General features: G+C 40.9%; 3 protein-coding genes across 3 annotated transcripts; 2 read left to right on the top strand and 1 right to left on the bottom strand.

Annotated features, from left to right (window-relative positions):
• Positions 1–150: 150 nt before the first annotated feature.
• st6galnac (ST6 (alpha-N-acetyl-neuraminyl-2,3-beta-galactosyl-1,3)-N-acetylgalactosaminide alpha-2,6-sialyltransferase) lies at positions 151–7,688 on the top strand. The gene is made up of 7 exons (XM_040014493.1): positions 151–1,384; positions 3,603–3,777; positions 3,886–4,024; positions 4,112–4,215; positions 4,943–5,026; positions 5,273–5,372; positions 5,724–7,688. The coding sequence occupies exons 1-7, from the start codon at positions 1,177–1,179 to the stop codon at positions 5,892–5,894; spliced, it is 981 nt and encodes a 326-aa protein (XP_039870427.1). The 5' UTR covers positions 151–1,176; the 3' UTR covers positions 5,895–7,688.
• A 4,422-nt stretch (positions 7,689–12,110) lies between these two features.
• On the top strand, positions 12,111–16,075 carry LOC120723136 (zinc finger protein OZF-like). Its single transcript, XM_040014488.1, has one exon. It carries the CDS (start codon positions 13,182–13,184, stop codon positions 14,532–14,534), a length of 1,353 nt encoding a protein of 450 aa, XP_039870422.1. The 5' UTR covers positions 12,111–13,181; the 3' UTR covers positions 14,535–16,075.
• A 3,241-nt stretch (positions 16,076–19,316) lies between these two features.
• On the bottom strand, positions 19,317–21,814 carry LOC120722961 (gastrula zinc finger protein XlCGF8.2DB-like). Its single transcript, XM_040014153.1, has 2 exons — positions 21,709–21,814; positions 19,317–20,290 (listed from the first exon to the last, which is right to left on the bottom strand). Exons 1-2 carry the CDS (start codon positions 21,812–21,814, stop codon positions 19,317–19,319), a joined length of 1,080 nt encoding a protein of 359 aa, XP_039870087.1.
• Between the last annotated feature and the right edge of the window lie 3,810 nt (positions 21,815–25,624).

Raw genomic sequence — 25,624 nt, 5'->3', positions numbered from 1 at the left:
CTGTTGCAATCGTGTGGTAGATACCTGCAAATAGGATTATTGATGCAGTTCTTGATAGTTTTTAATTAGGCACTATGGCATAGTTCGTGATTGTGTATAAGGCTGACAGTTGTACCCCAAGGTTTGGTGGATCATACTAGGGGCTATTAACTTAAAAATGTTACAGCACAGGAGGTGTGCCTGACATAAAGAGCTCTGGTGGTACCACCATGCTACTGATGGTAGTGCTACTGATGCACTAGGATGTGACTGTGGTTCAGGGGGTTGGGGGTTATTCAGTCATGTTTTCTTATTAACGGTGCATTTTGGTGTTGAATGTTTTATTTTTTTCTTTGGTTTTTATCTGTTGAAATTAATGCTTTCGATCCGACTCAGGTTGCTTCATTTTTCCTTTGAGGCTACTGTTATTGTGATATAGATATCTGTAGCTGTATAGACGACCCTACGCTGTCATTTTGGTCTCTAAAATAGCGTCTGTTGCTTGAGGGTTACCCAGCAGCCAAGCTGATATATGTAGTGAGTCAAGTTTATTAAGATGCCTGAATTGATAAGAAAGCAGGTGTCTGTTGCTCAGGCGATACACCTTTATCATCCACTAACTGAAGCGCAGATCGGTTAGATCAGCAAGTTACTGAACAAAGAGTGAAAAGCTTGTGCTTTGAATGAATAAAGAGCGATGTGACTGTGCATGATTGGCTGCAGCGTGCAGTATGAGGCACTTTTAAAGCTCTTAGTTTCCCGGACTATCATCCGCTCACTTTCAGTGGGTAGATTTTCTTTGAGTACCCTTCTCTGATAACATCTGCATGTATTTTCTTATCTGTTATTTCCACTCTTGTATTTCACTCAAACAGAATATTTCTCCTCCACTAACATCTACTTCCTTGTCTACATGTGTATATACTTGTAAGGTTTTTGTTTTTTTCATCAGCAATGTCTGCCTCTGTGTGTTACTTCATGCCTCATGCTGGATGAAACCTCCAGCATCTGTCCTGTCGTTAGCCCTGTTCTCTCTCCGCTCTGTAATTACCAGGTAATTGCGCCCAGTGAGACTCTTATTAGGAGGTCAATATTGAGGGTGAACTTCCTGCCGAGTGAAAGTAATGATGTTGGCTTCGTAATGATCGTGAGGGACGTGCAGTAACTGCATTTAGGTCTGGAGGTAGGAGCGTCTGCATGAGGTCTGATAACAGTTATGTTGGTGTCTGCTCCACACAGGGCTGTCCGGACAGCATCCGAAGTCGGGTGGGGAAAACTGAATTTGGAGAGCGATTTCTGGAAAGTATTCCAGTTTTGCAGTGGGCCAAACACGTGACACCCGAACAGCACCGGCGTCTGAGCCATTATCCTGGAGCACATGGCTGGGGAGGGATCGATTACGACAGTGAGATTTTGATTTTATCTAAAAAAATTTTCCTTTCATTTCATTGATTGCTCCTTTTGAACTCTCCAGTTTCTTGTGAAACTTATTTTATTTTAGTTTTAGTTTAACGTTCATGATGGAATGCAGCCATCACAACTCTGCAATTTTTCCCTACCCAACCAAATGAATCTTTTTTTTTTTTTTTTTTTATCCTCACCTGTGTTCAGATTTTTATTCTTAGGCTTTATTAAAGCAGCTTTGCATGAGTCCATGATTCAAAATAATCTTGTTTATCTTATGCTGGGCCTTGGTGCACCCACACACCACCCACCCAGTTCCATATAAACACATCCACACTGTGACATCAAAGAATTTTAATAAAACTGTCAGGATCCGACTGCTTAGATCAAACCTGAGCTTTTGCCTCATACTTAGACTGACATCATCATTTGTAACTTTGTAACATCCACCGTTCTAACAGCACATAATGGGAAAACAAGGAAAATCGGTCAAAATTCAACTAATTGTATTATTATTTTTTAATATAAAGCTGGATTTGCCCCAGTTCAAAATGAGGTGCGTATGTGTCCTGGCTTGTTTGTTTGTTTGTTTGTTTGTTTGTTTGTTTTATTTAAACATACATGGACATGGACATCTTACAAGTATCTAGGGATCATTATAGATCAGAATTTGTCATTTAAGACATTCAAAGGCTTGTGTCGAAGTTAAAACTAAAACTAGGTTACTTTTTTTAGAAACCAATCCTGTTTCTCCCTCCAAGTGAGAAAACATTTGATTCGTGCAACCTTTTTACCTTTATTGGATTATGGTGACCTGCTTTTTATGAATGCACCTGCCCACTACCTAAAGAGGTTGGATACTGTGTGCCATTGTGCTTTACGTTTTATTACTGGCTATGGAAATCGTGTACATCATCGTTCTTTGTATGCTGCTGCTAAATGTCCATCTTTGCATATTCGCAGACTCTCCCATTGGTTGATCTTTATCTATAAATCTCTCCTTGGGCTGGTTCCATCTTATTTATGTGTTTATATGTGTAAAAACCACAACCAATACAGCCTTCGTTCGAACAAAATCATACAATTGATTGTCCCAAAAATCAGAACAGAATTGGGGAAAAGGGCTTTTAAATACGCTGCCCCTGCTTCCTGGAATAATCTGCAGAAGGAACTGAAATTATCAGAATTGGGAGAGTTTAAGTCTGTCTTAAAGGAACGAGAGAACAGCTCTTTTACTCAGTGTGATTGTTTTTAATGTACTCTTAATTTGATCTGTTATTGTATATTTTACACATGTTTGTATGGGATATTGTATTTGTTTTAAATGTTATATACCTATGTGGTATGTGACTTTTGTTGCCATGATGCCAGGTCTCTCTTGGAAATGAGATTTTTAATCTCAATGAGACTTTTACCTGGATAAATAAAGGACTAATAAAAATGGTCCTGATAATAAAAGCATTTACATTTTATTTTGAAAAAGGAGTGTCTTAGAGTTATTTATTAAATAAAAGAGACAAAAACCCCCACAAAACTGAAAATGTAAATACAGTAATACACCGTAAATTTACAGTAAATGTACATCAATACATTAAACAATTGTTCAGGCTGAATAATCCACAATAACTCTCTGGCAGGAAAATATCCTCCTCCAACTATCCTATAAGAGCCAGACGTAGGACTACAAGTACTTCTGGATAATTTCATTGAGGACATGCTGGTCTCATCTCAGCAAAGACGTTTATCATAGAGATAAAAGCAGCTTCCTGTCTGTGTGCCCACATGGAGCCTCTGGGATTTTTTTTTTCTGTTCTTTCAGGACCATCCATCCATCGATTCGCTTCCGCTTATCCTTGTCAGGGGCGCTGGAGCCTATCCCAGCTGTCATAAGGCGAGAAGCGGGGTACACCCTGGACAGGTCGCCAGTCTGTCACAGGGCCAACACACCGGGACAGACAACCATTCGCACTCGCACATTCACACCTAGTAGCAATTTGGATTAATCAATTAACCTATCCCCACAAACTGTGGGAGGAAGCCGGAGTACCTGGAGGGAACCCACGCAAACACGGGGAGAACATGCAAACTCCACACAGAAAGACCCCGGCCTGATGTTGGAATTGAACTCAGGACCTTCTTGCTGTGCGGCAACAGTGCTAACCACCGTCCCGCCTATATTAAACAAATCTTAGATTTAATCAGTTCTTTTGTGCCAACAGCACTGGTGGAAACACTCTCTGTCCTCAACTCACCTGCTAACTGGCAGATGTTGGACAACTGGAAGGCTCCTGGCAATAAGTCGGCGTGCAGTCGCTGTGCAGTGGTGGGGAATGGAGGGATACTGAAGAACTCCCAGAAAGGGAAGGAGATCGACAGCCATCACTATGTCTTCAGGTCGGTTCTGACGCCTTCCTTCCTGCTTCCTTTCATTAATAATGAAAATATAAGAAAAATAATGCTGATTCTATTTATTGTGTGTCTCTGGATTGCTGTGGTCTTCAGGACCAACGGGGCAATCATTAAGGGCTTTGAGGAGGACGTAGGGTCTCGGACCACCCACTACACGTTCTCCACAAACACGCTGATGAATTCCATGTTGAGCTACGCAGGTGTCGGGTACAGACGACCCCCCGTGTCTAAGGTGAGGACGGAAATAAACATCTGTCTTTATTAAGTGACGACGTTAAAACGGTCTCGTCATGCTCGGCTGCTCCCTCCTCTCAAACAGGAAACGCGGTACATTTTCCTGCCGGATCACGACCGAGATTACCTGCTGATGAAAGCGGCGGCGACGCACACCCTGGTGGACAGGGGGCGTGAGAAGGGCAAAAAGTAAGCGACACTTTACAGACTGCAGCTTCAGTCCTGTTTTCTTCTGCGTTACCCGTTTTTAATTTGATTATTATCAGCATCAAGGCCCAAGGAGTGGAAGCGTCCTCAGGGTTGGTCCACTACCACTAGCAGAAGTTCTCCACACTTTATGAAGTTTTATCAAAGATTTTCTTTGGACACAAGCTGCTTTTTCACTCATTTTCAGTCCAATTGTTGTACCTGACCTTGTTCAGAGGAACAGTCATCTCACCAGAGAGCAGAGCAAAAGGCAGAAAACATCCAAAGAAGAGCTTTGAATGTCCGTCAAGAAGCCTGGAGAAGTATTTCTAAAGACTACTGAAAGAAAGAAAGCTGAATCGCAGAGCTCAGACTGTTGAAGAATAAGTGTGGTCATAACAAATATTGACTTTCAAGCTCATTTAAATTGTACAAACTTGTTTTTTGCCTGTATGTCTGCAACTCAAGACTTGCACAGCCAGCTATGTTTGTGCAGAGGTGCAGAAACGGAGTCTTACTTTTTGGAAATATGATTGCTGAGATGAAGCAGATGATATTTCCTGCAGACAATCCAGCAGAATAAACCTGACTAGTCTGTATTTGTTTATAATGTCACAAGATCAAATATGTCAGAAGCGTCACTGCTCATCAGTGATCAGTTCTTTGAATGTTAATACTCGTGCTCTCCAGCAGTTGTGGTGTTTTTATAGTAATGCCGTATTTCCTTCAGTCCAGTGAAGTACTTTGGTGAGGACGTGTCAGCAGAGAAGTTGAAGATGTACCATCCTGATTTCATCCGTTACCTCAGAAACAGGTGAGCAAATTCTCACTCGTGAAAGCAGAGCTCGTGTTTCAAAAGCTGTAAGTGGGATTAAAGGAGAAGCAGCGACTGAAACCAGAGAGAGCTGCTGAGGGAAGATCCCCACGCAGCCACACTGGGCCACAGAGGTGTGTGTGTGTGTGTGTGTGTGTGTGTGTGTGTGTGTGAGAAACTTCAAGCTTCAGTTCCTGAAAGGCTCACAGCGCAGGTTATTCATGTTTCGTGATCTTTTTGTTTCAGATTCCTCAGATCCAGCACTCTGAAAACCAGATTCAAAGACCTCTACCGTCCATCAACCGGTGCCACGATGCTGCTGGCGGCGCTGCACACCTGCGATCAGGTACGTTTCCAGTAGTCTGTTGTTTACTTATCAGGAGACAAGGCCGTACTTGCCCGATAGCGTGAGAATGTTTTGACTTTGAGCAGCTGAGCTGCAGAAGCATGTGCTGCATTTCTGTTAAATTGCTGTGTGTCAAAAAGCCTCCACAGAGTTATGCTTTTGATCTTTACTGTGGTGGCAGCGAGCCTTATACATCGTGTCCAGATTCCGTATCCGGTTAATTGCACATGTTAAACCCGTTTTCCAGCCTGAGGAAATGAAAATGAGCCAAGTGGGTCAAATTGAACCAAAACTGGCATTTTGCAGTTTACGTGTCACCAGATTCCTAATCTGTCTGTCTTTTGATTATAGGTAAGTGCGTACGGCTTCATGACCCCAGACTACAAGAAATACTCAGACCACTATTACGACAAAAACTATCACCCTGTGGGCTTCTTCGCCAACCACGACCTGCGTATGGAGATGAATCTGTGGCAGCAGCTGCACAAGGCCGGCCTCGTACGGCTCTACATGCGCAACTAAACGAGGATGATGAGAAATTTCATCACTCCATCTGCACGCGGCTCACCAGCATAGTCACAGGGAGACGGGATGTGCAGAAACGTGGGACTGTGCCTGTCTCAAAATGACACTTCACAACTTTCTGAAATAAACGCAAAACCAGCAGATGATTTATTTTCATGAAGGAAATGATGATAAATTTGATTTCTAAAAGACAGCTGCTGTTATTGTTCAGCAGAGAGATCACAGTTATGGGTCTATTATTTGTTTTGCCTCTTTTTAAAGGAATCTTTCTGTGCTGGGAAGCATTATTCTGGTGACTGGTAGGAAAATGGATCTTATGTTAATTTAAAAGAAAGAAACGATTTTTGGATTAAGGGGCCTGCTGGTCTGGACCACACAATCCTGTGACGGTAAATCCAAACGGTGTAAGCTGTGAGTCACAATCTCTAAGATACTGTCAGACTGTTAAGATGCTTTCAACAACCTCAAAGGGGAGCTCTTCTCCTCCTGCTCCTCCTCATCTTCTGTCATACACGGGCTCTTCCAGTGTTTCACTTACCTGCTGGTTAAACCATCTGTTTATGAGGGGCAACCAATAAGAAGAAAGGTGGCTCGAAGGAAGCTAACGTGGTTCATTTCAAACAGAGAATGAACTGAGGGGCTGCACCAGCGTAAGATTTACTTTGAACTGTGCTACTCTGGCAGAGTTCAAAATCATGACTGTAAATCTGGGAATCGGCAGAATTTATCAGCTTTAGTTGGAGTTGAAACACTCCAGATATGCTATTTTTTTAAAGTGTTATTTCCTCTCTTTGAATAGATGGGCACAGATTCTCGTCTAGTTAAAGAGGGAACTGATTTGCTATTGTAAAAGTTTGATTGTTTTAAAATTATTTCATTATCTCTGCAGACAATCTGTGGTGATTTATGGTAATATTTGGCTTTCCTGTGAACCTTTCTGCTGCTGCTACAAGCTGAACTGGAAATTGTCCCTTCTGTCTTGTTATGTATTTATTTTTAAACCAGCAAACCACCAAAAAACTTGTTTACTCTGAGAACTTTAGATCGTATCAATCGGTCTCTGGCAAAGCTCAAGTCATTATTGTTTGACACAGCGAGACCGCTCTCGAGTTGGCAACGTGCTTCAATTATCCCGTCCCCGCCCTAAGTGAGCGGCCAGAGCACTGCTGGCAGTGACCACGGGCCATTTTTATGAGTTTTCTTTTTTTCTGTGTGAGTTTACTGTGGAATGAAAAGGGAAATAATTCACTGACTGTGACTTTAAAGCTCACAAACAAATTAAGTATTTAGTTTAAGGGACTTAATTTATTCTCTTGTTTTAAACATATTTTAATTTCTTTTTTTAACATTTAACTACACTTTGTGGCCTCTACTGGACTTTCAGTGCCTTCAATGTGAAACAGCAGTTTGGGTTAATTACTGTAAGAACTGAACTTTATTGCCAGACTCCTTCAGCTCTGACTCATCAGCTTCTATCTCTGAAGTGACCGTGGGGGGTCTGCCCTCGACTACATGGATGTACTGTCTTCAAGCTTAAAGGGGATTTTATTGTATTTTATTAACAATACTACAAGTTTGAAGTGGAAGGAAGGTAATCAAACCAAAAACGGTCACATCAGGGAACGTGTGTATTTAAAAATTAGCCTTCTGTGTTATTAAATCAGTGCAGAAAAAGCAATGCAATATTTCCAGCATTTCTGCAAACTGTAGAGGGGAAGGGGACTTCTGGTTTATATACGGTGCAATGATTGATTGTGATTTTTAAAAAAAATTAAATCCATATCTCAGTGAGTTTGATTCTTTCTGTCATAACCGGAGAGTTTGGTCACACTTTATTTTACAGCTTTGATTAATTTTTTTTCTACCAAAGATCAAGAGGAAGGTTCTAGAAATTATCATTTACTGTTACTAATTATGAAATGGAGAATTTACTTATCGGTCTGTTTTCTTAACTGCATTTTCTAATCCTGGGTCATGAGGAGTTCTGGAGCTTATCCCAGAGGCCTGGACTGGTCACCAGTCTATCACAAGCCTCACACAGAGAGACTATTCACACTCACGGCCAGTTTACCCAGCAAGCATGTCTCTGGACTGTGGGAAGAAGTCATGCAAGCACAAGGAGAACATGCAAACTCCCCAGACAGCAGGCAGATTCAAACCCAGGAGCTGTTTGCTGTGAGGCAACACTGCTAACCACTGTTCCACTGTGACCCAGACAGTATTTGAGAGCTTTTCAGACATTAATCAGTCTTCAGCTGCCCCGCACCCTTGTATAAAGTCAGTATCATGTCTGATTGCACAGAATAGCCTATGACTTAATAACATGCAGTCCAATTTTATTTCTATAGCACCAAATGACAACAACAGTCACCTCGAGGTGCTTTATTTTAAGGTAAGGACACTACAATAAAACTAGAAAGTACAACAATGAAATGACCCCCTGTGAGCAAACGCCTGGTGACAGTGGGAAGGAAAAACTCCTTTTAACAGGAAGAAACCTTCATCAGGAGTCTTGCACCGCCTTTTCCATGTTGTTCTGTTTTCTCCACTAAATTTTGTACGCTGTAACATTTATTTTAAAGCTTTAGTTAGTTCTATCCTAAAATCTCCAAAATTCTAAGTACCAAAATATATTAGCTCTATAAACATTCAAAATTAAATATTAATTAATGCATAATATCATGATTCTGCATAATGAGCACGGTTTCTATAAATCTTTTGGAATATAAAATTAGAATTATGCTGATTTTGGCTGCATGACAGCCAGAAATCTGTGCCCCAACAGGCATTGAATGATTGTTTCCAACTTTTTGAAACAAGTCTTTTAAACTAAATTACACATGTCTCTTGTGAGAAAGATATCTATTCTTTAACTTAAAATCTGATATGACATAGGGCCTCTAAACGTGCTATGCCACCTTGCTGATATGCATTGAGAATAGCTGTGTGTCAACACATGATGTGTAAATGCACTAGTTTGGCACAAAGCCATCAGCTAAAAAAATGAAAGAATGTTTTCTTTGTTGTTAATTGCTTAATATGTTTTAAATTTACACTCATTTATATTTGAGGTTATCGTTATTTTAAATGAACTTTTACTTCAAGATATTTTTTGTCATACTGACTGACATACCATCCCACTTGTACGCCTTTTAACCGGCGCCAAAGGTTTCAGTTCCTACTCCAATCCAGAAGGTGGTGCTGGGTCAGGCGAGGGGTGGGTCACCTAAGGGGATCAGACTCCACACAGGGCACTGGTTCGGACAGGGAGACGATGGAAGCAACAAGAAAAGAGCCTAGCAGAAAAAGGGAGGGACAAATAGAACGAAGTGGGAATCTGCAATAGCCTGGGTGCAACAAACAGGGAGACGTCGGTGGTATTGAAATTAGCGAGGAAGGGGCCCAGAAATTAAACCCCAGGGAAAGAGAGTCGTCGAAGTCTGAATCAGCGTAGACGAGTAGAAGTTTGCAAGAACTACGACAGAAATGGGAGTAGTAATATCGATGAAAACTCAAAAGAAAAAAACAAATAAAAAAAAAAAAAAAAAAAAAAAAAAAAAAAAAAAAAAAAAAAAAAAAAAAAAAAAAAAAAAAAAAAAAAAAAAAAAAAAAAAAAAGTAGAGATGTCTCAACAAGAGGGAGGGTTATGATTTGGAAGGAAAGTGGGCCGGGGTGCTAGCGGTGGGGTAAATGGGGGGAAAGGGTAAGAGAGGGGTAATGAAGGGGTGCTGTAAGGGGTTTAGTGGTGTAGGTGTATGTATTAAATAGAAGGGGTAGGGGATGAGTTGGTGGGGTCGCCAGAAGGGAGAGAGGGATCGTGGGGGGGGGGACTGGGGAGATTTGGCTTTGGGTATCGGTTTAGGTTGGAGTACCTTAGGTGTTAAGGGTGACGTTCGTTGCATCAGGACGGGATGGGGGGGCTGTGGAAAGAGACAGACTCAAGAATTCTAGAGGGGGCTGTGTGCGGCCAGGTGGACTACTCCGGAGAGGGAAACGGCTGAGGCTAAAGCATAGCTAAAGAGTCATACTGTATGAGGGTGGGATAGGGAAGGAAGGAAGGAGGGTTAGATCGAGACAAAAACGTTAGTTCGGATCGTCATGGATGCCCTCGCCCCGATTTTAGGTGTCAGATAGTCGCTCATAACTGCACAGGGCCAAATTGACAAATACCGGCGGAAAGGGTATTGGGGGGGGGCCGGATATAAGTAGTGTTTAGGGTGTTGAAAAGATATATGGAAGTAGAGATACGGCGGAATGAAAAAAGGCATGTTGAAGGACGCCACAATAGCGAGGACATGGATGAAGGCGAGTACCGCTGGACGGTTATGACGCAATGGGTCAGCAGCACCCAAGGAACCAAAGGTAAGGAGAATTTTACGAGGAAGAAAGGCATGTGTTTTTTAGTTGTCCAGGGGAGATCTGTTTTGACAGAAAAGGCCGAGGAGCGATGAAAACGCGAAGTGTTTGTTGGGAGGCGGACTATTTTTGGTGAGTGGTATATAGGCCCTAAAACTTAGATGAGCTGAAGGCTAAGAAGGCCTGGCAGGGCCGGCAGCCGGACAGGGGGACGGGAAGAGGAGGCCGCTGGGCTAGAGTCGGAGCTGTTTCCCAGGCTGCTTTGGTGTGGAGAACCGGGTGTGAAAGATGGTCATAAAGAGAGAATGTTGACATGAGCGAGCGGTGGTGAGAGGCGGGGAATGGGACCGACATGGGAATCGGAATCGTGCCGCCCCCCGCGCAAGAAGCGATGGATGTTTGTGTTATTGGTTGTTTGTTCTTGTAATGATGCTGGGCAGGCGAAATGACCAGGTATTACTCCATATTAGCATCGGGTTAAGCTTTAAGACGGATTATTAAATAAACATATGAAAGATATAAAGACAAACCAATGAAGACAAAAGATTGCTGAGTCCACTCGAAAGGATCATGGAGAGCGGAGAATGATAATTGACGAAGTAGTAGTGGGGAATGGGCCCAAGGGGGAGTGAATGTGGTGCAAGGAACTTTCAGTCTAATGGAGATGTAGGGAAGGGATGAGGTGGGGAGAGGCGAGGTGTGGTTGGGGGAAGCGAGGTGGGAATGGGGGATGGGGGTAAGAGGCGGGGGTCTATCAGTTGCATGAGTATGGGGGTGGTGTGGGGTGTAGATACACCGGACGGCAAGACCATGGTCGCTATGCAGTGTGATGGTGGGGCAGATGGTGTAACGAGGGTGGTGGCATCTGAGTTGTATGTATTTATAATTTGCCGTGACGTTTTGTAACGGGTGGGTCGGGAGCAGCTGGCTTACATGCCGTGGAGTTCCCGAAGGCAGAGATGTACACAATAATTTCAGGGGCTGGCGTTTTTAAAGGTGCGAGTGAATGATACGGTCGAGGATCCAGGTCTAGCGTCTTCACTAGGGGTAGGGAGTGAGCGCGGATTCCGTTAGTTTATATCATGGGAGAACTGAGCTTAGGAAATTGTGAGACCGAAAGGACGGAAGTAAAAAATAAGGCGGCGATAGTAACTGGGGGCCCGGAGAAGGACAAAAATAAGAGTTTTGGAGACTGTTTGGGGTGTATGAGGTTATTCTGGGTGACGGGTGGGCGTGAGCCGAGGGTATGATTAGGATAGAGCTGTTGTTAAAGTGGGGAGGGTTGGTGTGTGGGAGTCTTTGTAAGGATACATGTTTTCAGAGGCGAAGATCAAGAAGTGATGGGAAAAAGCCCAGTAATAATCTAGTGAAAGAGGCTGTGAGGCAAGTTATACAAAAATAGTGCAGAGCAGATGCGACTTAAGTTCGTAGGGAGGTACAGGGAAGCTAGAAGTGATGCCTTGGGATAGTGGTGTGAAGCGAGTGGGAGGTACAAGGTAGAAGCAGTGGAGGTGGGCGCGTCTCTGTTAAATAGTTGGTGATGAAGGGAGTAGAGTCGAGAGAATGGAATGGGTCTATGTCGGGAGGGACGTGGGACTTGATGGCTACGAAAGAGGAACAGACAAGCATCATAGTTAGCAAGGTGTTTGGTGTATATTCGTTTTGATGAGGGAATCATTATGTATGGTTTTCGGTGATGTATTACTGGGTGCTTGGGCGAGTGGCTCAAGATTACGGTGCAAGGCGGAAATGTTGGTGGAGCAAATGAGGTCACTAGGAGTAGACACATGATATACCCGGTGTAAACTGCAGTTAGGCGGCGAACAATTGTGCCCGGGTGTGACAATTCACATTTTTATACTGATGCTCATAGTGAACAACACAAGTCTTAGAAGCTACTGAAAATCTTTAGACCCTCCCACTGATTCCCCAGAGGTCTGCAGCAGGTACCACAAAGCAGGATTTTGTATTTCATACCCCTAACCCTCCAGATTAGAGATCAGCACGTATGAAATCTCTGCCTACTGACCAATCAATTCACAATGAAATAGCGTCATCATTCCTGGAAGATCCCTTGGACCTCTGTGTGTGAACAGTAGAAGGTTCTAAAGAAATAAATGCAATTTTATTTCTTGCCTGTTTTTTTCCTCTTGGTAGCAAACAGTTTTACAATTTCATTGTTTTACTGGCATGATCCTAAAACAGGCCATGTATACTGTACTTGCTGATCTCATATTAAATTTGTACGTAAACTGAGCCTATGCTTGAAGTCAGTTTTTATATAAGTCATTTTATATTTAATCTGTACTCTCAAATGAGTCTGAAGCTGATAGAATAAAAACTAAAACTGCTAGGAGCGAGCAGGTTTGATTTAAATCAGCTGGAATCACCACATTTTCACTGATTCTTTTCTTTACAGCATGTTTTATGTGTGCAATTTGTTAAGCCGTGCTTTACTAAAATCACTGACTAAAGTGAAAACTGTGACTTGCTTTGTTACAGGAAACTGCGTGTATTAATTTGATGATTTAGAAAATGTACAAATGTTATGCTTGATTCTAATCTGCTGCCGTTTATCCTGATCATCAGTGTTAGGAAAAGTCAAAAAGCCTTCAAAATTGATGTGCAGGGAAAGAAGCATAAGCATCATATTGCATTCAGGGGCGTTTCTTAAGACGTAATGTAGAAAATCTAGCCTTAGTTTGCCTATCGGCCAAAAAAATAAGAAAAACAAAAGGAATAAAAGTGTTCTGCTTAAAATTGGCTTTACTTTTTTATGGTTAATGCTACATTTTTGTTCAGCCTGTTGAATTACTGCTGAGAATCTGCTCTTCAGCTGGATTTAACTGTCGACACAGTTACATCCCTAACTTGTTCCTGTTTTTCCTGCAGATGTTTAATAGCTGTCAGTGATTAAAGAAGTTCCTCATGAGTGAAACCCCAGTCTGGACCAGCATGAACCCGGAGACCCTCCACATAAAGGAGGAACAGGAGGAAATCTTGACCAGCCACGAGGAACAGCAGAGTAGTGGTCTGGAGGAGGCGGATATCATTAAGGTCATAATCACTGCAGTTCCTGTGAAAAACGAAGATGATGAAGAAAAACCTCAGTTCATACCCTTTCATCAAAGCCAAGCTGAGGACAACAGAGATACAGAGCCTGAGAGCGATGGACCAGAACCGAGCAGTGACCCGGATCTTCAAAGTGAGTTTAAACCTGATGCTGATGAAAAGGCTTCAGACTATTCTGAGACTACTGATGAGTCTGGACCTGAAAACGAAGACAGCGATGGCGGCTGGAAGGAGGGCAGGGCACTGGAGTCAGACTTAAATATGGATGCGGATTGTAATGCGGCAAAAAAATTCTTAAGCTGCACTTTGTGGGGTCAGCAGTTTATCTACAAGCAGTGTCTTCAGAAACAGCTGACATGCCATTCAGGACAAACTCCTTCCAGCTGTTTGGTTGATAGCAGCTGCGAGGTAAAGCAAAACGTAGATTCCCAGGTGGTGGCCCCTACAGGTGTGAAACAGTTTATCTGCGAGTTGTGTAGTGAAGTATTTTACCGAAAATCAGAATTTAAGAGGCACAAGAAAATGCACAATGGGGGGAAGGCATTCAGTTGCGACTATTGCGGTAAAGGATTTAACCGAACGTCAGATCTCAGGACACACATGAGGGTCCACACAGGTGAGAAACCCTTTAGCTGTAGTAGCTGTGGACAGAGATTCAACCAAAAGATACACCTTAAGACGCACATGAGAATTCACACCGGAGAGAAGCCGTTTGTTTGCGAGGAGTGCGGTAAAAGGTTCAGCCAGCAGGGAAATCTGACAACTCACATGCGAGTCCACACCGGAGAGAAACCGCTAGCCTGCGAAGACTGTGGGCAAAGGTTTAACCAGCAGACGCATCTTAAGGCACACATGCGAGTGCACACAGGAGAGAAACCCTTTCAATGTAGTGACTGTGATAAAACGTTTAAACGAAAGACGCACCTTAAGACCCACATGAGAGTCCACACTGGAGAGAAACCTTTCGGTTGCAAGGACTGCGGTAAAAGGTTTTACCGAAACACAGATCTTAAGACTCACTTGAGAGTCCACACGGGAGAGAAACCGTTTGGATGCGACGAGTGCGGCCAGAGGTTCAACCAAAAGACGCATCTTAAGGAGCACATGAGGCTCCACACGGGAGAGAAACCCTTTCACTGCAACAAATGCGGCAAGAGATTTAATCGTAAGACGCATCTTAACTCACACATGAGAGTCCACGCAGAATGAAAACGTCAAGGCTGCTCGGTTTGTTGTAAGAGATTATTTGCCGTGTGGAGGCAAGTCTGCAAGAACCACAGCATTTTTTTTATTGTCCTGTAACGTTTACGTTTTTTAAGCTTTCTTCAGTGCGTAGTTCAGAACATTTTAAACAAAATGATATTTGCTTCATCTGCTGGATGTTTAATGAAATACTAATGCTGAGGCTTCTTTAGTTTCCCTAAGCTAACCTCAGGTTTTGTTATTTAAAGAACTCAAGTAGAAAACAACTGTACTGTTACTAAAAACACTTAATTTAAGCCTGCGCTACGTATTAACTCTCTGTTGGGCTCTGTTGTATGTCAGTCCACACCAATACTTGTGCTCGTACAAAGACTTTTTTATAATGTGTTTTGATGTTTAAGCAGTGAGTCTGAATGAAACTAATCTGAACAGAAAACATAATTTAAAAACTGTTATGGTGGATTATTATAGTAGTCCCTATTAGGGTTGGGCAATTGGACGAATATATCGACTAGTTTTACAAGGGTGATTTATTTATTTGTTTGCCCATGAGCAAGTTTGCTAATAATGATGGAGCTAATAAAAGCAGTCAACAGAAAAAAATAAATAATAGCGCTGTTTTAACAGCACCCTCTTTCATCTGCGAGCAAATGCCCCCACCTCAGAGTGCGCCCAAGTGCTTGTTGATGTGGCTGCAGAAGCTGTTGATAGCCTAGCATATTCAGCTGAATGGTGGACACGTGCATGCTCTTGCAAGTTAGTCGTGTTTGAATACTTTGCTCGAACTATACGTCTGCACAAGTGGCACACCGTTTTGGTTACATCCTTAGGTTTACCTCTTTCATCTGGTTTAAGGCCAAAGAAATCCCAAATTGGCAACTTTTAATTTTTTAGTGCTGTCAGCGTTAACACTCCTTCATCATGACTAACGCGATTAACAATTAACCCATCCGGAGCGCAGACTGAGTCAAAATCCCTGAAATGTCTCTGTCAACGCATTTCGGCAGTTTGTCCTAATTTTGTTCATTCTGCGCTCCAGATGGGTCGAGAGCGTTGAAAATTTTAATCGTGATGACCGCGTTTAAGCCGTGTTAACGCTGACAGCGGTTTTTTGCTTTGTTTTTTTGGAAATTAGTTCATCCATGTTTGAACTTCTTCTGTGGTGTAAACGTGCATGATTACATAGCCCCGCCCATCAAGACGTCTGCGCACGCACGGATATATGGCCCATCAGCGATTGTTGGACTGACGATTGCCGGTTGGAAAATTTTTACATATCGCCCAACCCTAGTTCCCATGTAGCATCACTAAACGAATGTTTTTTTTCTTTTACTATGTGCTACTGGCAGGTTCACTGAAAAATACTACTTTGTAATATAATATACATTTCAGCCAATCCTGTTTGTAAAATGTATGTACTGTAATGTAAATGACTTTCAGATTCAGCTGCCTGTTGACGAGAACACTACTACATGTACTGCTGTATTTGCATGTTGTCTCTCAAAGTGTTTTATTAAAGGTGTGTTCCTGTAACGCATCAGAATGTTCTCAGACTTACCTTTTTGTTACAGTAACAGGATGTGATTCTTCTTCTTCAGTGTTTTGGTGAGACTGTCCTCAACAAAACAGCTGGATTGTTTTTGTTTTTTTTAATTAAAGCTGTCATTAGGACTAGTTAGATCTTAAAGGTAAGTGCAAAATATTGGCAGAACTCAAAATCCTGTTGCCTAGAGACTGGAGGAGCTTGTTAACGTTTTCCAACGCTACCCGGATGTTGTTTTAACAAGTTTATCAGCATGTGAGGTCAAGTCATATAACCTTCATTGGATGTAATAATATCAAATATTTGCAAAGCACTTAAGAGTTATAAAACCACACATAAAGATGAATACATGTTCCACATGGGACGGGTGGGCAAAAAGAAACTTTTGACCTAACTAAAGCTAAAGTTTAGTTAGGTCAAAAATTCAAACTATAAATGCTCAAAAGGAAACAGGCTATTCGTGCCCAGTGAAGGGAATCCAAGGAACAGCTTACATTAATTAAGCTAATGATTAAGAGGAAGGAAAACTATACAACTATACAAATGACTATCAAAAGAAGAGTTAACCTCCTAGGACCTGGCGTCCACATATGAGGTAATCACATTTTGGGTTATTTAGACCAAAATACTCAATTTTGCTGTACAAGGGCCTGATACCCACTTACGAGGACATTATCCTGCTACTGTTCTATCGAAATTTTAAACGAATATCCTCATATGTGGCTCTTATTTTTCTTAGAAACAAAAATTAGGTAAAAAAAAAAAAAATCTGGTAAAAACCCAATGAGCCCAAATATCAAAGAGAAATTAAAAATGCATGCTGTGGAAGAGTTCGGGTCTTAGGAGGTTAAGCAAGATACAAACAGACACTAGAGGAGGCTAGAATAATCAATATGAAAATATAAATAATAACAGAATAATCACCAAAAATCAAAGAAACAAATGACTCAGTCCATGGAGCTAAATCGGGGTCAAAAGTTTTATTCATTTGAAAAAAATTTTGATTTAAAATTCAAAGTTTTGATATTTAAAAATAATCTGTTTAGAAAAATTATTTATTTTGATTAATTTTTTTTAATGCAAATCAATTTTTTTTTACACCTCCATTTACACATGCCGGTCCCAAGCATGGATACATTTGTGACAAATTGCATCACAAAGGGCATCCAGCATAAAACTTTGTGAAATCAAACAGTGAGCTACATTATTCAAGGTGGGAAAACAGTCACTATTTTTCCACAAATATTTTGTCATGCTGGCAGCATCAGACGGTGCCTGCAGCTCCTCCAGGATGGCACATCCACACGTGCTATCACGGTGTCTCACAAAGCCATTACAAGAAAAGTGCTGGGCAGTGCTGTAGAAGGACATGAGTCCAACAGCAGGGCTCATATTTGCTCCTTTGTTTGAGGAGGAGCACAAGGTTGCAGCATTGTCACATTTTGAGCACCTACGCCTGTGTGCTCCCACATTAATCACACTCTATCCCAGCTGCAAACTGGGGTGGGACACAATATATACCTTTGCCTGCATGGCTCCTAATTGATGAAGACACAGTAGTTTAACCTAAATGACTTATCCATAATTTGATGAAGGGGTTCAGTTTAAGGTCAAAGGGAAATTCATTTAATTTATATTTTTTGCAATAAATACTCAATAATAATGATCAGTTTTCTAATCTGCAAATCAGGACCAAACATAGAAACATTGTTATATGCGTGCCACATTCACTGCACATATTCTTTTGTTGGTATTACTGAGAATCAGCTTTACAGTTTGAGTATGTAAAAGAATTCCTTCAGCAGAGAATCACAGCATGATTGGTAAAATAATCAGTGAAAATTTGGTGGTTTTAAACTCAAAACTCTGCTGTTGACCAGATTATGTGTTCAGCAGTTTTGATTATATGGAGAACAACATACGAGCTTTCAGAGAAGTACAATCACATCCATTTTTGTAAGTCGCTGCGCCTTCAAGACTCGGAACGTCTTTAAGTTCATCACGTCATCACTAACTTAACATGTTCAAAACAAGGTATATGCACAGTCAATATACATAATAATCATACTAAACACATTTAATAGTGTGCAAAAGTCTTGAGCCACTTTCATGTCTTTTTATTTTGTTTCCAATGAGTTTAACTTTCTGTGAATTAAAAAAAAGTGCTCTTGAGCTCTTGGGCAATACTTCTCCAGGTTTTGAAAGTTTTCCTTTGGACAGTCCAGTCCTTGTACTTGACAATTTTTTAAAAATGCTTTTCCTTTTTTGTTTGTTAAGCCACTTAACACTGGCCTATGAGTCATTCAAGCATAAAAAGACAACTTATAAAGTGCTTGGAGTGCTCCAGTAAAACAGAAGTGCTTTTAAATAGTATTTTCAGGTACTTTGTTATTAGCAGCCTGTCAAAACCCCACCAAAGAAAAAACAGACTGATAAGCATAAAATATTCCAGCAAAGGCTGGAGAACGATTCCTGAAGACTACTTAAAAATAACAGGAAGCTTCCTCAGAGAGTTCAGAGTGTGCTGAAGAACAAAGACGCCCATCATCACACCAAATATCAACTTTCAAGCTTTTTAGAATTGTACAAACTCTGTTCTTGCTTATAAACTGCATTTTCATGTCTCTTGACACATGTCAATGAATCACTGCACGCTGTTGTTACAGACAAACAGTGCAACACCACAACCAGCTTTTCTGGTCATTTATTCAGCCATAAAACAGCAGTTTGTGCAAAAATAAGGACATAATTATTCTCAGACAGTAGTTTTAAAAGAAGCAATTTCTTTCTTGTTGCTGTTAGCATAGTTATCCACAATCCTCTTACATCAGCCTGCAAAAAAGCATTTTACCACTCTCTTATACAAAACTCTCCAAACTGCTTTGAAGCCACAATTTCTGCATTTTTAAAGCATCACCTGTGGGGTTTAATAGTTTGATCAGGACCATCATTAAACTCCTGTTTAACTAACTTGGATGAAATCACATCCTCTGAACACGTACAGTGATGATGACCCTGAATCATAAAATTTCCACCGCTGTGCTTCACAGGTGGTATGAGGTGGTTCTCCTGAAAAGCTGTCTTTGGTGTGTGTCAACATGTTTATTACTCCAGTTGCCAAATAACTCCAACTTAGTTTTTTTTAAAGCACAGTATTTCAAAAAAGCTGTTCCTAAATGCTGATCCCGGCGAGAAAAGTCTGACCCTTGATGATGAAGTTTCACCTTTTACACTCTAAGGTGGTTCTATTCATTGACACCTAATCCAGCTCTCATTGTATTTCTGAATTTGTAACAAATATAGACGAAATGAAGCAACAGATTACTCATATGTCTTTTCAGATTTCCCTGTCTGGTGAATCTTTCGCTACAAACTCCACAGCTAAATGGTTTCTCTCCGGTGTGGACCCTCGTGTGCCTCTTGAGATGCGCATGGCGACGAAACATTTTACCGCAGTCGTTACAGCCAAATGGTTTCTCTCCTGTGTGAACTCTAACGTGTTGTTTGAGATGAGTCTTTTGGCTAAACTTTTGACCACAAAAAGAACACTCGAATGGTTTCTCTCCTGTGTGAACTCTAACGTGTTGTTTGAGATGAGTCTTTTGGCTAAACTTTTGACCACAAAAAGAACACTCGAATGGTTTCTCTCCCGTGTGGACACTCATGTGTCTCTTAAGAGTATTCTGATGTCTAAATGTTTTGCCACAAATGTCACAACCAAACGGTTTCTCTCCCGTGTGAACTATCGTGTGTCTCTTCTGAACCTCCTGTTGTGTAAATCTTTCGCCACAAATGTCACAAACAAAAGGTCTATCTCCTGTGTGGACTCTCATGTGCCTTATGAGATGCATATTGCAACTAAATGCTTTACCACAGCTGTCACAACCAAATGGTTTCTCCACAGTGTGTAACTTAGCATCTGACAGCTGTATACCGCCATCCTCTTCTGGATTCCTCCCTTTGGCTGAGTTGCTGTTTGGAGCTTCAGCCTCTGAGATGTGTTCAGTTTGGCTTGGCTGAAGCTCCAAGGACATAAATTTCTTTTCATCATCTTCACTCTTTACAAGGAAGTTGGTGATATTGGTCTCCTCCAGGTCTCCCTCCTGACTTCTGCAGCGTTTCCGCTGTTCCTCCTTTATGTAGAGATGCTCTGCTTCCTGCTGGTCCAGACTCGGGCTCCATGGAACCTCTTCTTTAATCACCAGCAGCTGCTGAACATCTGCAGGCACCGATGAAACACGCATGCACATTATGGACTGTAACTTTGGTTAAAAGAGCCAATATATTATGTTAGCTCTAAAGATTTTTTGAAGAGCATCTGAAGTCTTCGTCTTCCTCTGATGAGCATCTACAACGACTCTTAAGAGCTTTCTTTATTCCAGCTTTTTTTTTTTCATGCTCCTAAAACACGTTTAGTGACATGTTTGTTAAATTACACACGCTGTATTTTTTCTTGCCTTTAAAAAAAATCTCTATTTTGTCCTAATGACAAATTCACTTCATATAACTTCTTTTATTACTGGAAAGTGATTTTCTTTTCACACTTTACTAATAATTAAAACACAAATGACAAAACATATGAGTCTAATACATCTAATATTATCATTCTATTTACTTTATAAAAAAAAAAACTAGACCTCTTCAGGTTTCTGATTGGTCAAAAGCAGCAACTCTACCTCTTTTACCTACTCAGCGAGATTAAGAAACCCTGTGCTTACTTATCAAACTGATAACCGCTTTTGTATGACCTCTTAGTCTGACTGCAGGCCAGATAAGGAAAAGATATCCTGGGTAAACTCAGGGTGTTTTGTAGTATAGGCCCCAGAAGTGTAACTTAATCAGCAAATATAAATACAATGACAAGGAAAACAACATATCAGCAAACTGCCTTGCACTCGAGTAATTTCACATTTTGATGTTTAAATTATAATATTATATTTCAAGGTCAAGCCCTGGATGGATTCTCTCAATTTTTTAGTTTATTACTTCCTTATTACCTCCTATAGCAGAGCATACATTGCAGCATCCTTTATCAAAGAAAAAAGAGGAAGTGCCGTCCCAGCCTGTAGGATTAAAGCTGTTGTGACTTGTTGGCTTATCATCTGTCAAACAGATCTCTCACAAATGGTATCAAATCAATGTGACCTTTACATTTTAAAAAAAAATTATTTTTCCAGTTAATATTTTTAAGAAATTCTCTTTCAAGAGCAAAATAGTTCTACAGTGAGATTTTAAGTAGCTAAAAAAGAGTGAATTATGATGTATGCAGAACAGGTCACTTTTAAATTATTAGTATTTTTACAACCCCTGCATAAATCCTCTTGACTATTTTTTTGCCACCGATGAGCAACTAATCTCAACGTGACACACATTTTATTGTAGACAGTGTAGATTTTTTACCTTTATATTTCCAACTTTGATACTTAGATACTGTTTACACAGACCGTGTTTACACACAGTGGGGATAAAACACGCGGGGCAAAGTGTTTAAGATGAGCTTTTTGTAGTTCGTCTTCTGCGTGGGATTTAAGGAGCGACTCATATTAAGCTGAGGAGTTCTGTTCACCAGCCCTGCAGGGAGCTCGCAGTTATCCGTCTCCTCCACATGAAAGCTGAGATTTTTCCTTCTTTACTTACTTCGGTTTCTATCCACATCCTGCAGCTGACGGAGTTTAACCTCGGACTTTTCTTCTAAATCCAGACTCTCGGTGTTGTTCTCTCGATGATAATCCACTTCGTTCATGTTTGTTTTCTTCCTTAAATAAGCTGCAGGCTCCTTAAAGATGAACCAGGCATGCGCAGAATCGATCACCACGGATCACCAAAACAGAGGTCTTCTGTGTTTTAAGCAGGCACCTGCGCAGACACCTTCACCCCATCTATGATTTTTACTGGTGGTGTGCAAACCGATGCATTACCACCAGAGATGGGCAGTAACGCGTTACTGTAATCTGATTACTTTTTTCAAGTAACGAGTAAAGTAAGGGATTACTATTGCAAAAACGGTAATTAGATTACCGTTACTTTCCTGTAGGAACGCTGCGTTACTGCGTTACTAAAACCGTGATTTTTTGCGAGAATGTCTCACGACAGTGACGTAAGCGAGTGCGACGTTCGTGACAACAGCTGTGTGCAGATCAACAATGGATCATATATCGAGTGCAGAGAGAGTATGAGCGTGCAGCGTTTAAAGCGTGGAAGTACTGACCTTACTTTGAGTTTGATTCCATAAAAAGTGACAAAAACATTAGTGTCCGCTGTGCGTGGGAAGAAAACTTCTTTTTACAGCGAAAAAACCCCTAAACTTCCAAACAAGCACCGAGTAGCTACGACGTAATGGGAACCTCACAGAGAAACTCGCAGATTCTTCAACTGACCACGGCACACCTGCACCAGGGTAAACCTCCGCCTACCCCACTCCTGCTTTACAGGTGAAAATAGAGCAACAGGACCGCTGAGTCTTTGACTTTATTTATTTTCTGCTGTGTTTTACTTGCATCTATTTGAAAGACTGAGTGTAAACACAAAAAATATTTTATTTTATGTGCTGGAATGTGAAGAAAATAGGTTTAAATGTTAAACTAATTTATTCAAGTCAGAGAATGTTGCAGATAATTAAATTTTTGCTTGATGCATAAAGTTAAAAGATTAAAACTAATAAAACAAGTTTTAAAAAGAGACTTTTCCATCTGATTACATTTTGTATGATGGATTATGTAGAAAAAGTAGAATTGGGCTGAAAGATCTATCGCTTTATCACCTCTTCAGGTTGTAAATCGTGTTTTTAAAGAGTAACTAAGTAACTAAGTAATTAATTACTTTTGAAAATAAGTAATCAGTAAAGTAACAGGATTACTTTTTTGGGGAAGTAATCAGTAATTAGTTACTGATTACTTTTTTCAAGTAACTTGACCAACACTGATTACCACCACTAACTGGTCTGGAGTGTGGATCGGACCTTCAGACACGTTTATACTCTGCGTCCTTCAAAGGAGAACAACAAAAGGGCACATATATACTCACAGGCCACTTTATTAGGCACACTTGTTCAACTGCTCTGAGACACAAATATCTAATAATCAGCCAGATCAATAATCTAATAATCAACATTGCACCGGCTCGTTCCATTTAGGCATGCTGACATGGGCAAAACGACCTGCTGAAGTTCAGGTTGATGCATCAGGCTGGGGGAGGGGATTTAAGTGACTTTGAATGTGATTGTTTGTAAATGTTTGTAGGTGTTAGAGATCAGAGGAGAAGCACCAGACTGCTTTGAGCTGATAGGAAGTCAGCAGATAAATAAATAAAAAAAACTTGTTACAACCACCGTTTTCTGTAGAAGATCTCTGAATGCACAACACATTAAACCTTGACCACATTGGGAGCCACTCCTGTGAGCTAACAACAGAAAACTGAAAACTGGGAAACACTGATGAGTCTCAACTCTGCTGCAAGATTCAGACGATAGGGTCGGAATTTAGTGTAAACATGAATACATGGATAAATCCTGCCTTCAGCAGAATAAAAGCTGCACTTGGTTTGTAGAACTGGTGTCTATAATTACAGCGGTCTTCAGAGCAGGGAAGAAATATTTGGATTTGTGGAAATTTTTACAGTGGCCCTGAGAGGCCAAACGGACTGCAACGTCAGAAAACACTTGCAAAAGGAAAAACGCTGCAAAAGAAAACGCTGCAAAAGCACACACAAAAAAACGGAAATAGGAAAAAACACAATGGAAATGTTTCTGGGGAGACAATAACCCGACGGACCAGTTGCACGAACCAAAACACGCTAACAAGTGCACTGGGACTGGGAGTCACTTTAAAGAAGTGGAGGAGAGGTAAATGTGTTGTAATCATATGATTCTAATACAGATATCTGGAATATACATACATGTTTTGGTGCAACTGGTCCGTCGGGTTATTGTCTCCCCAGAAACATTTCCATTGTGTTTTTTCCTATTTCCGTTTTTTTGTGTGTGTGTGTGCTTTTGCAGCGTTTATCTTTTTGCAGCGTTTATCTTTTTGCAGCATTTTTCTTTTTGCAAGTGTTTTCTGAAGTTGCAGCCCGTTTGGCCTCTCAGGGCCACTGTAAAGTTTTCACCAAACAGTCTCCTTTTGGGGGGTGGCTGTGGCTCAGGAGGTAGAGCAGGTCACCTACTACTCATCAGGTTGGAGGTTAGTTCAGTGCTCAGCTGGAGTAGAAAAGTGCTACATGAGAAGCAGACGTTACCATTTAGTTTTAGCTGTTGGACTGATGTCCTCATAGTTGAATCTGGAATACTTCGGGATAGAGTTTGTGGTTGACTCAGTGACTGGAAGGTGTCCAAGCCGAAATCTTGTCCCACCCATCGCGGTGAGCTGACAGTTGGTATGAGGTGTTAGTACTGATATATCTGATTTTCACCTAATATCACACTGCATTATACGCAAACATCTCCACTTGTTGTTTGTTCAGATGCAGCATTGCATGCCTAAGCCATGTTGACATGTCCTTTTCAGACAGCTGAGATGTTCTGCTGGCAACACTTCCAAACCAACCATGTTCAGTGTGAAGATTTAACATGCTGAGGCTTGTAGAGTCTGAATGGAGCTCTGGGTTTTTGTTCTCTGAGCACTGCACTTGGGATGAAACTGCTGCGAACATTAACATTTACCTTGAATATTTTTCACTTATGAATAAGAGAATAATATTTTTAATTGTACAATGACAGCCTTATTTGGAAATGACCTCATAACCTTTGCAGCTTGATGGACAGCAACAGCTAAATTCTCCAGGATCATTGCTGATGTTTTTCCTGCCAGAGGAGGTCTGCTATTATTAGTTATTAGTCAGAAGTGTGTTGGCAACGTGTTACGTGGTCAGCCACCACACCCTGTAATGTCACACTGCCAAGTTCTCATCTTTTTCATTGAATCTTTGTGTGGCAATATCTAGATTCACTGTAGGTGTTTTACATGAGTATTAGTGTAAACAGAAAGAAGAGATGTGTTTGTTGTTATACAAACAAAAATAACAATTAATAACATTCAAAATCCAACCAGAATTATTCCTTAAAGCCAGCCATTTTAACATCTTCTCTTATATTTGCAAGAACAATGTTATTTGAAAAATACTGTATATGTACAGTTTCAGACATCTAGATGTTCATATTTGTAGATCCACAGTTTCTGTCTTCTTTGGACTCTATCGCCTTTCCTGGACTGTTATTGGGGCTGATGGCGACCCCTGTTGACCTGGTAATAGACGTGCATTTCACTAAACTTTAATTTCAGGCTTTATTACAAACACACCTCATGGGTGGAGGACAGTTTAAGCAAATAAACTGCAAAATAGAGAAATAGAAAATGCATATTGTATTTTCTATTCACTGTCAGACAACCAGCGTGCTCATTTAAGTGCAATGAAAAATCATCCAAATTCAAAAACAAAAGTCCTTATTCATACTGCTAATGCTCTATAACCACAAACAAACCCAAAAACATTGTTCAGCTATTATTAGTGTAAAAAATTTAATGTGTGGTAATCTGCAAATAAGGAAGCAGCTGGAAGA

The sequence above is a fragment of the Simochromis diagramma genome, unplaced genomic scaffold (assembly GCF_900408965.1).
Source record: "Simochromis diagramma unplaced genomic scaffold, fSimDia1.1 OVJJ01000669.1, whole genome shotgun sequence".
NCBI classification, from domain to species: Eukaryota; Metazoa; Chordata; class Actinopteri; order Cichliformes; family Cichlidae; genus Simochromis; species Simochromis diagramma.
This window is presented reverse-complemented; position numbering and strand designations above follow the sequence as displayed.